Genomic DNA, 12,039 nt, shown 5'->3' with positions numbered 1-12,039 from the left:
TTTAAGGGTGTAGGTACCGCTATTTTATCACGTTTATATGCGTCAATTAGTATATGAAGTCCCCAATCGTTAATAAAATGCAATTTGAAACGACTTTAGAAATTGTTAGTATTGTTTGGGTTTTTTTTTTGGGTTTGGGGGGGGGTTATTGTTGTTGTTGTTTTCATCTGTGTCACTCTTCCAAAGAATAGGGAAATACAAAGAAGATAAAGTTTGCTATTCAATTAAAATTATGTATAAAAGGAAAATTATATTTTCAAAGAACGTACGTACGTGACGCAGAATTTTGTAAATGACTGATATTTGTAAATTGTAAAAGTTGCGCAATTTTATTTCAATTTTAAGGTAAATAGATGTAAACATATTTTCCCCCAATAGTACATGTACATATAATGTACATGCAAGTAATCAACAAAGTATTTTTTACATAATAGAAAAGAATGAGTCTTGTAGAATTCTTCTCCTTAGGAGACTAAATGGTATTTCTGAAATAAATTAATATTTAGAATATACTTGACATGGGAATTAGAATTATATATAAAAAGTTTTATAGAGTAGATTTATAGTTTTACGCATAGATATCTAAAATAATATATATACATGTAGAAGAAAACGATATAGTTGGGAAAAAAAATAGAAGAGAGAGAAGAAAAAAGAGGAAAAGAGAGGATTGTAGTAACATTAAGAATGCGTCGAAATAAATCTTTGTTTGTTCTATATAATTTTGTAAATGTGCCAGTATATTCACATTGTCCTGATATGTAAGAGATGGGTCATCATAGAAAAGTGTATGAAAGTTTGTGTTAAAGTCTTGCAACTTTAGTAGGAGTGTTCTACTGACGTCATCATACGCACAACATTCAAAATCAAAGTGCTGCAGCACTGAATGCGACGGACATGCAACCGGATTTTTAGAAAAAAAAAACACAAAAGATATAACAGAGAAAATTTGTTCTATACAAGTTCGAGATTTGTAGAGCAATATATTTTATGTGTCCAATCTGATATAAGTCAGATTTTCTACTTATAAAGAATGAAATTTATGCATAAAAACACTGGTCAAACTTGTAAATCAGTGTCCTTATCGATTTCTTCCAAGGAATGATATGTAAATAGAAAAAAACGGTCAACGAAATATTTCTAAAATAAAACCATGCAAATTAACTTCAAGCATAATACATTATACATGTGAGAATGTTATTTAGAATTGATCGTGTTATATCATAGTGGGCATGTAGACAATAAAACATACATAGATGTAGAGGCCAGATCACATCGTTTTTATTTTAATTTAAATGTCAGTTAAAATATGAAAAACAAGATCAACAAGGAAAGGCGGCGTTCAAAGCTGTCCTTTTCAATTTCACACTAAATTCCATTTTTCAACTTGTTTGCTTCTTACAATTGTAAGTATTGCATGTAAGCAAAGTAAGTATCCGCTGGTTTATTACATGTATAATGTGTACCCCCTAAACGCCTGCAGGTGAAGCAGAATCTATTTTTAGAATAGCGAATGTTAACTCTTATTGTGACCTAGAAAAATATGTAAACAAACCACAAGAATCGGAAGTAGAACTGATATTATAACTTCCTTCAATAAAGATTACCATGAAAGACTACATGGTAGTAAAGTGTTGAAAAAACTCTCTTGCTACATGCATTTTCAAAAATAGATATTTATACTAACCATTATACTGTATCTAATTTATTAATAACTGCTGAATATTCAGCTAAAACTGCGGTATGAGTCACGAAAATAGTTCTTCTTTTATTAATGCGCGAGTTATTCTAGAGACACGAAAAACTTTTGATTTGTTAATAATAATGTTTTGTATAATGTAGAAATATTAATTTCATACTAATAATTTCTTGGAACTCAGAGCTTACACCTTTATTATAGTATGATTTGCTGTCCTACTTTTTCGACAGCTGTAAATCGTTTCGGCAGTAATTTGCATATTGCGCAATAATACTACGGAACTACAACGTTTTTATCAATCAAATACGTTCATATTTTTACTTGGATAACTTAATTTGAAATTGAAAAGGCTAAATATGGAAGATTTTAAGATATCCCGACAAAGTATGTGAGTTTTAAAGGATCAAATTCATGTACTATTTCTGGGCTGTTATTCGGTTGAGGACACTTTGCGCGAGTGTAGCAGACGAAATCCCATGTGTAGATGACTTAGCTCTGAACGCGCCTGAGGGCGCGTCCGTCGCAAAAAGAAATGAGCCTCGTCTTGACAAAACCAACATAGTGGGTTTGGGACCAGCATGGATCCAGACCAGCCTGCGCATCCGCGCATTCTGTTCAGGATCCATGCTGTTCGCTATCAGTTTCTCTACTTTTTATAGGGTTTGTAAGCGAACAGCATGGATCCTGATCAGACTGCGCGGAGGTGCAGGCAGGCCTGGACCCATGCTGGTCGCAAACTCATTATGTTGGTTTTGTCATGACGCGGCTCAATTAATGGTGGGTAGTTTCAATTTGCCATAGAGGGGTATAGAAATGTTTTTTCATAAAGAGGTGGTGATTTAAAGCGCTGCAGTTCGTTCAAAGCCTTGTGTGCGTTTTTTCAATTTATATCCAAGGAGGGAAGTTTATCGGGGAATTTTATAGTCATTGATTTAAACATATCCCATTATTTCATTGGTCATGCAGTTACCTCTTAACTACATAATATAGTTCATGGACAGTATCAAATCCCTTGAGATTTGAAAATGTTCTTTTAAAAACTGGGAAGAAAAAATTTCAAAACATTTATTTCGGGTTTGAAAGAAATGGGTTCTTTTTAAAAGTTTTAATGCAAACAACTGTTTAAATAGAAAAAAAATGTAACTGTTTACATATTTCTTTATAGCCCATATTGTAATAAAAGGGTATCGGGGAAATGTTTTAAAAATTTACATTGTATTGACACATTTAGATTTAAGTCTTTTTGCTGCCCTTTAAATACATTTGGAAAAAAAATAAACCAGAGTACAAGCAGTATTTTCATCATTTATTTACCATATTATGCTCATTCATCACTTTAAAGGGACTCCGCTGAGTTTGTTTGTTTTTTTCAGGACTGAAAATACTTTTTCGAGATTGATGTTCCATTTGATGTAGATCTAGACCAATAACTTATGTGCAAATTTTCAGATCAATCGCTCACTCCGTTTTTTTCCTGAATAAGTATTGTAACTTTGAAAAATGATCAAAATAGAAAAGCGTTGTGCAAAGCTTTCCCGCTCAGAACGTCTAGAATTGCACAAAAAAAAAATTATTTGATTATCTTTTGCACAGCTGTCTTTTTAAAGTGCACAAACTGATCTATGTAAGAAATTCATATTTTAGTTTTTAAGCTTTTGGACCTCAATGGAGTTCCTTTAAAATAAAGAAAAAAAGTATAATAATATATATTTACAGCAGTCAGCATTTTGTCCCCCGGGGGTTTTTTAAAAAAGGTTTTAAATAAGATATAATATATTTGATCTTAAAAATTATTTTATTATCTAAAAAGAAATAAGTTTTAAAAAAAATAATAAAAAAGGGAACCAAAAATTGTTTAAAAAAGGGCCCCATCTTTTCCCAACCAAACTTTATATATTTAGGGTCTACTATTTTCAAAAAACATTAACAAGCGCCCATATAAGAAAAAAATATTTTTGGTTTTTAAACACTTTAAATTTTAATTAAATAGTGTTTATTTAAAAAATTTAATTTTAGATTGGAAAAAATAAATGGGATTTTTCAGGGGTTTTTTTAAAACTTAAAAAAGGTTTCCATTTAAAAAAAAAAACCCGGAAAAACTTTTCATTTTGTAGAATATGGAAAAAAAGGGAAAAAAAAAAGAACCCCGAGGTTTAAATGATTTACATTTGAAATAAATATAACATTTCTCAACCCAAGGACTGTGGATTCAAGTCCTACTTGCGTCACGATCATATTTCTTTATGTGACACCAGGAAGCCAGACTCAAAAGTGCTTCAAAGAAGGTTCAAGCTTTCGTCAGAATCGACCTAGAATAAATTAGTTAAAGATAAGCTATATTGATTCAAGTTTGGATCACTTTTAACATAAAACATTTTATCGTTAAAATCCAATATCAAACAACAACAACAACACTAACAGCAAAAGTGAGCATGTGTCTTTAAAATATTGATTGATTGTTCATAGTCATAGACATGTACTAACTGATCTCATGAATCTGAAGTTGACCAGGAAGAAATAAGTGGCAAATATTTTACTTTGACAAATGTTAGGTGGCTTATTATTTGAACAATTACATGTTTGGCGGATACATTGATTTTTACAAGATATAGAGTGTAGATCTATGAAAATAATAAAAGCATATTTCTGTTTAGTTCAAGTATAGTTTTAAAAAATTATCGTACGTTTTGTTGAAATTTCATAATGCTATATATACTCAACATCACTAATTCCGCGTCATCACTTAATTCACGGTAATGGCATATTTTCATATGACCAGTGTTTGACATATTTTATTCATACACCTAAACAACAAAGTTTTTGTGCAAAAAAAAATTAAATCTCTAGATTTTTACGTAAAACAGAACAACATTTTACAAATTTCTGTAAAAAGCAACAATAGTCCGTTAAATTTGTGCATACGTCTGAAACAATCATCATTTTCTACATGTTCTTATTTGTTTAAACAATTAATTTCGAGTTACAAAGTAAAGATAGTTTTAATATTTTAAATTAAGCAAAAGAACAGGGTCATGTAGAAATTTTAACTGAAACATGAAAAAACTGAAGTGCACCACCATTTACTAAATGATGACACTCTGTTTTCAAATTGGCCGACAAACGGTTTACGTCTGGCCCATTAAAACTGATTTTGACTGAATATTTTGTTGTTTCATTGTTTCTTACAACAGAAATACCTATAATGCTATATGTTACAGCTTATGAAAATTTTAGTACTGTAAGTCCCAAGCGTTAAGTACCGTGACTTCATTTTTTTAAATTTGTATTAAAAATAATTAAAAAACACACATTTTGACAGGGGCTAAACTTTTATGCTACTGCTGCTGCTGCTGCTGCCGCTGATGATGATGATGATGATGATGATATTCCCGTTTTTTTGTTGTTGTTGTTTTTGTTGTTGTTTTTGTTTTTTGGAGTAGGGGTGTATGAATATGCTCAGCCTAAGGTTACAGATCGGAATTCCTGAGGTAATATATTATAGAGTAAGAATAATTTATCATCAATAACAAAGTCACATCAGATTATTCCGCAAAGGAATTAAATCAGTCGATAAAATAATATCAGTCGGATTAAAAATCAAATTTTATTTACATGCATGTGTGTTAATACTTATAAAATATTAATTTAATGTCTAATACGCATAATGTTTTTGTCATTTTAATTGAAATACTATTCTAAGCTCGAATACGAAGAAAGCGTTCAGCTTATTTGTATCACTTTCAAGTCTGCTTTCTGGAACTGACAAGTTCGGAATCATTTTTAGGAAACATGGTCGTGATCCCAGCAGGGCTCTAAACCTCGACCTCTCGGTTCACTAGGGTCACAATCAAATCACTAGGCCAGCTTCCCACTTCTGTTGATTTGATTTTTATATACATAAAAACAGGAGAATTAGTGACAATTATAATTTATTGTACCCGTAGAATAAAAAAATATGATTATTAACCGAAATCTATGCTCAATATGAAAACTTCTAGGAGACTAATGATACAGCACTATACTTATTATTTACAAGTTGTAATAATTATTTCTATATAGAAGAAAGCAAGTTTTTTTTTTAAATGTGATCTGTTTTTGCTATTCATAAGATCTTCAAACTTCAATGCATTAGGATATCTATAATAATACGGTTTATTAAATTTACGTCTACTATTAACAAAATAAAATAGATAGTGAAATTGGTCACCCGGTTGGTTTGACTCACATGAATTAAGTGCATGTGCGTAAATTTCTCTCTATATTTACGAATCTACCTTTCTCAATTGGCATTTTATGATTCATACATCTTAATTTTTAACAAAGCTGAAGAGAGTTGCCAATAAAGTATGTTAAAATAATCTTCGAATACAAACTCTGATCTAAATAAACGGTAGTAAAGCTTGGACATCACTTTTCCATGTGATTCAGATTTCATGTATAAAAGATGTCTTTTCTGTAGTTAAAAGTCGATTGGGTCCTTAGAAACAATTTCACGAGTAATTGTTTACAAAGTCACCGGTTAATAAAAACGGAAGTTGATAGTGTGAGCCGAAGAAATTTCCAGAAAAAACGTGATTTTCTCTTTCTTAATATAGCAATGGAAGAAATGCTTCAGTGTTATAATAAGGGATGTGGATCGAAGTATGATCCATCGAAAAATGAATCTGGTGAGTCATTATTTTCTAGACGTAGCAGATTTATTGAAAATTATTCTGAATTCTGATAAAGACTAAAGTGTCAGCTCGGCCTTAAACCAACTCGGCACGGGTCAACTTGGCACGAAATCAATCGGCCCTAAAATAACACAGCACGGGCCAACTTGACAAGAATTAACTCTACCCACTGTTTTAAAGCTATAAGCAATGGGAAAGATACAAGGAATGGGGTAGATAATGTCAGAAAGAGGTCACTTGGGGACAAAAGGAATAAAAACTGAGCAAACTGAGTGTGCACAGTTATTTGACTATGGTCGGCATCGATAAATGCAATGCTACGGAATACAGCTCATGGTACTTTTAGACAAATAAATTCTTCACGCTTGACAATATCACTCATTTTATGCAATTTTATTTGGTACTAAAAATTTCAAAACAATACCGCTAGAGTGATTGGACACGTCCTCGATCAGCCAGGTCCTCGATCAAAATTTTGTTTTTTTGTATCTTTTTCAAATAAACTTGATAAAACACGAACTTTCTTTGCTTTGTTTTTCCAACACATGTAAGTACTTTACTAAACTCCCACTGAAGAGTATTTATGTGAGGTCAAAGTTCCCACAGCAGACGATTCTAAAAACAATGGCGAAGTGAAAGTAGAAATTACACAATAAAAAAGTACGGGCATCTTTTCTCCTTAGCCCTAATATTTATACAAAATATATAAAAATGACAAAAAAAATAACTACTTTTGATAATTATACAATTTTTTTCTACATAATAAAATAAAGTAAGCTTTTAGCTCTTTTCCCAGGAAGGGGGTGTGTCAATTTCCTACAGTAATCTAGGTCAGGGATCAGCCATTAAGAAAAGATGCTAAATATATGCATATTTTGCCAAAAATACATATTTTCTGCTTTCCTAAGAATAATTAGATATTTTTACATTTTGTCCACAATATCAAAAGTAAAAAAGTAGTAAATTAAAGGATATATAAACACATAGGCTACAAACCACTATATTTTACTGGTTTTTTTCCCCCCTTGGTTTAACGCCACCATATTTTTCCCCTTTGGTGACACTCAATTATATATTTTCAGCAATGCCTAGGTCTCAGAGGACCCACCCAGATCAAATATATAGGGAGGCAAAACGTCTTGTGACCCAGGGCTATTCCATACGTAAAGCAGCTATTGAATTAGGCCTTCCTTACACCACTGTACAGAACCAATTCAATGGGAAATACAAGGGTTATATTACAAAATTTGGGGAAGAGTGTATGTTAAAGCCTGCGGATGAACAAATTCTGATAAATTATGCAACATTCATGGCATCAAGAGGCTGTCCTCTTTCTAGATTATTTTTTAAAAAATGTTGCAAGAGAGATTATTATCAGTCGTGGAGGTGATAAAGGCATGGATCCCAGTCAAGGATCTCAAATAATTCATTTCTATTTTATTCACATTTCTTTTAAATATAAACTCCAAATTTTGTCATACAAGTACTAGTTTAAATATTTTTTTACATTATCATGTCAAAATTAGCTGATCGACGACGTGTCCATTATCCTAAGAAAATTTTTAATTTGGTGGTCTATGACCTATGTTGTTATTGTTATGTTTAATGGTTGCTCCCTAGCTTAAAATATGACATTTTACAAGAAGAGTGTCTGGTGATATTTTTCAACGGAAAATATTACTCATACGGGGCAAGTTTAATTTCTTGGGTGTAATTTTACAATAAAATTGATCATGTCCACTGAGTCTAATTGTGAATTTTCTTCACATTTTTGAAATTTTGTGAAATTTTAACATGTTTTGGCGTTTGTGAAAAGGGCGATATTCAGGGTCAATATCAAGGAAAATAAGTCACTGCTTTGTAAAGACAGTGTGTAAACTATATTACTCGCCTGTGAAGTGTACACGGTAGATAAACATTTGGGACTTGTTTTGTTTCATTTTTTATTTAAATTAACGATTAGAATTATTAATTATCAATAAAATTTTAACTTGCCTGATTGGGCTTACTCAGTTACTGGTTATAATTTTTGTCACACACTTTTGGAACAGCCCTCATAAAACTGAATCTGCAGTTACATCTCCAAATACCTTACAGTAACAGTAGTAAACAAAACACTACATGAAGTAAATATTCTTCAATAAGTGCTGTAACTTAGAACTTAGCCAACTACTTTCAAGTAATTTCATTGGCTGAAAATGTAGAAGTTATATGTAAATGTATGAATATATTATATAGAGCATATGTTTATTTTTATTTTTCAGGTTCTTGCCATTATCATCCTGGTGTACCTGTGTTCCATGATGCATTAAAGGGTTGGTCTTGCTGTAAGAAAAGAAGTACAGATTTTACAGAATTTCTCAACTTTCCTGTTAGTTAGATACATGTATTTATTTCATGATATCAAAACTAAGCTTTAATTGATAAATTTTTAGCTCACCTTGCACAAAGTGCAGGTGAGCTTTTAGGATGGCCAACCAAATGGCGTCCGTCGTCCGTCCACATTTTAAATATTCTAAGGACATCTTCTATGATACCGCAAGGCCAATGTTAATGAAACTTGGCAGGAATACTCTTTGTATGAAGCTCTATCAAGATTGTTCAAAGAATTCCATTTCATGCAGAACTCTGGTTGCCATGGCAACCGAAAGAAAAATCTTTAAATATCATCTTTTAAAGAACCGTAAGAGCTAGAGCTTAGATATTTGGCATGAAACTTCTCTAATGAGTGTCTACCAAGTTTTCCAAATAAAGGCCCTAGGGTCAAAATTGGCCCGGCCCCAGGGGCTCATTGATTTTCCCTATATGCATATAGTAAAAACTTAAAAAATCTTCTTTTAAAGAACCCAAAGAGCTAGAGCTAAGATATTTGGCATGAAACATCTTCTAGTGAGTGTCTACCAAGTTTGTTCAAATAAAAGCCCTGGGGTCAAAATTGGCCCCGGCCCGGGGGGTCATTGATTTTCCCTATATGCATATAGTAAAATCTTAAAAAATCTTCTTTTAAAGAACTGTAAAAGCTAGAGCTTAGATATTTGGCATGAAACATCTTCTAGTGAATGTCTACCAAGTTTGTTCAAATAAAAGCCCTGGGGTCAAAATTGGCCCCGCCCCAGGGGGTCATTGATTTTCCCTATATGCATATTGTAAAAACTTAAAAAAATCTTCTTTTAAAGAACCCAAAGAGCTAGAGCTAAGATATTTAGCATGAAACATCTTTTAATGAGTGTCTACCAAGTTTGTTCAAATAAAGGCCCTAGGGTCAAAATTGGCCCGGCCCCAGGGGGTCATAGATTTCCCTATATGCATATAGTAAAAACTAAAAAAATCTTCTTTTAAAGAACCCAAAGAGCTAGAGCTAAGATATTTGACATGAAATATCTTCTAGTGAGTGTCTACCAAGTTTGTTCAAATAAAAGCCCTGGGGTCAAAATTGGCCCCGCCCCGGGGGGTCATTGATTTTCCCTATATGCATATAGTAAAAACTTAAAAAATCTTCTTTTAAAGAACCGTAAGAGCTAGAGCTTAGATATTTGACATGAAACATCTTCTAGTGAATGTCTACCAAGTTTGTTCAAATAAAAGCCCTGGGGTCAAAATTGGCCCCGTCCCAGGGGGTCATAGATTTTCCCTATATGCATATAGTAAAAACTTAAAAAATCTTCTTTTAAAGAACCCAAAGAGCTAGAGCTAAGATATTTAGCATGAAACATCTTCTAATGAGTGTCTACCAAGTTTGTTCAAATAAAAGCCCTGGGGTCAAAATTGGCCCCGCCCCAGGGGGTCATTGATTTTCCCTATATGCATATAGTAAAAACTTAAAAAATCTTCTTTTAAAGAACTCAAAGAGCTAGAGCTAAGATATTTAGCATGAAACATGTTCTAATGGGTGTCTACCAAGTATGTTCAAATAAAAGCCCTGGGGTCAAAACTGGCCCTTCCTGGGGGTCATTGATTTTCCTTATATGTGTATAGCAAAAACTTAAAAATCTTCTTTGAAAAAACCCAAATAGCTTGAGTTTAGATATTATACATGAAACATTTTTAAGTAAATATCTACAAAGTTTGTTCAAATAAAAGCCCGGGGGTCAAAACTGGCCCTGCCCCAGGGGTGTCATTGTTTTTAACTATATGTGTATAGTAAAAACTTAAAACATCTTCTTTTAAAAAACCCAATGAGCTAGAACTTAGATGTTTAGCATGAAACATCTTCTTATGAGTGTCTACCAAGTCTGTTCAAATAAAAGCCCTTGGGTAAAAATTGGCCCGGGGGGGGCTATATACAGGTGAGCTACCTCAGGGCCATCATGGCCCTCTTGTTTAAATTGTGCTTGATAGGTTCAATAATACTGAATAAGTAAGGGACCATATTTGAGTGTTAGCTTCTACTATAAATATATTTAATACAAATAAATTTGATTTAAATATTTTTTAGGCCAGCCATTTACACTCTTAAAGAAAATAAGATTTATTGTTTGGAATGATTAGAAAATAATGAGTTTTCATTTCTATTGATGTTTCTATCGTATACGGTTGTATGTTCCTATTGTATACAGTTGTATGTTCCTATTGTATACAGTTGTATGTATCTATTGTATATGGTTGTGTGTTTCTTTTGTATATGGTTGTATGATTCTTTTGTATACAGTTGTATGATTCTTTTGTATACGGTTGTACATTTCTATTATATAGGGTTGTACATCTGGTCAGCACAGCAATGAGAAACCTAAGGAGCCAGAAAAACCTAAACCAGCTGTAGATATACCAGATACACCTGTAGAGGTAAATTATTTTTGAAGATTTTACATATGTGAGGCGACTTGTTAAAATATCTACATTGTATGATTCTAGAGTAGACATTAACATGTGAAACCACATATCAATCACTAATGTTCTGTTAAAAAAACTACTTCATTGACATGAAACTGATAAAGTAATAATCAGTGTATGCCCATTAAATTTAGGAGTTGAAAGTTAAAAGTTGAAAGCCATTTAATCTTCAAAGGAAAAGTTTTTGAAGCTCAACAGGCTGTGGCCATAAGGAATATGTTGAACAATTTAACCTTTCACCCCATGAGAATTTTGTGTTTTCATTGAAAAGCCTCCTGTTACAAGTTCAAACTGCTATGAAAAATGCTTCAATACTGATGAAACTTGGCACAAATGTTGACTAGACCATAGCCTCTGTAACAGCATGCTCAATCGTAAATTTCCTGTTACCATGGCAATGGGGGGACGTCTCAAAATTGCCAGAAATCACTATTTTGCATTGTTTTTTTTTCCCATCAAAACTGATTTCAAAGTGCTGCAACCTCTCAATGAATTGAGATAGAGTATAAGGTTTTTCAGCGTCAATTACTAGTCACCCTTAGATCGACCTGAGGCCATTTTTAGCTTGTCACATGTCCAAAATTTTCTTGGTAAAGGTTAATAATCAGTAGGTTTCTTTATGATTTTTGGAACAGAAATGAGTTTTATGTTCACTAATACAGGTAGAAGAAAAGCCTAAGCCTGAAATGATGAAACAGAAATTTGAAGAAAGTGAGCGACCCTCTGAAGATGAACCATTACAAAGGTTAAAGGTCACAGTAACACCTTCATTACAGAAAGCAACTGGATAAATGCCTGCAAGAAATGTCTATACAATGTTGATAAAGATAAAGGTAA

At 32.5% G+C, this 12,039-nt stretch overlaps 1 protein-coding gene across 1 annotated transcript; it reads left to right on the top strand.

The window, feature by feature from the left end:
* Positions 1–6,202: 6,202 nt before the first annotated feature.
* Positions 6,203–12,000, top strand: LOC132725069 (cysteine and histidine-rich domain-containing protein 1-like). Its single transcript, XM_060710065.1, has 4 exons — positions 6,203–6,366; positions 8,637–8,743; positions 11,065–11,154; positions 11,865–12,000. The coding sequence occupies exons 1-4, from the start codon at positions 6,297–6,299 to the stop codon at positions 11,991–11,993; spliced, it is 396 nt and encodes a 131-aa protein (XP_060566048.1). The 5' UTR covers positions 6,203–6,296; the 3' UTR covers positions 11,994–12,000.
* Positions 12,001–12,039: the final 39 nt, after the last annotated feature.

Source organism: Ruditapes philippinarum, unplaced genomic scaffold (genome assembly GCF_026571515.1).
Source record: "Ruditapes philippinarum isolate M1 unplaced genomic scaffold, ASM2657151v2 ctg7888_1_1_1_1, whole genome shotgun sequence".
NCBI lineage: Eukaryota > Metazoa > Mollusca > Bivalvia > Venerida > Veneridae > Ruditapes > Ruditapes philippinarum.
This window is presented reverse-complemented; position numbering and strand designations above follow the sequence as displayed.

What these genes read in the sequence shown, in the direction of transcription:
- LOC132725069 (XM_060710065.1), top strand. Translation starts at nt 6,297, where the DNA reads ATGGAAGAAATGCTTCAGTGTTATAATAAGGGATGTGGATCGAAGTAT. An exon ending in CAGAATTTCTCAACTTTCCT is followed by an intron (nt 8,744 to 11,064) that starts GTTAGTTAGATA and finishes TCTATTATATAG; the next exon opens with GGTTGTACATCTGGTCAGCA. An exon ending in TACCAGATACACCTGTAGAG is followed by an intron (nt 11,155 to 11,864) that starts GTAAATTATTTT and finishes TCACTAATACAG; the next exon opens with GTAGAAGAAAAGCCTAAGCC.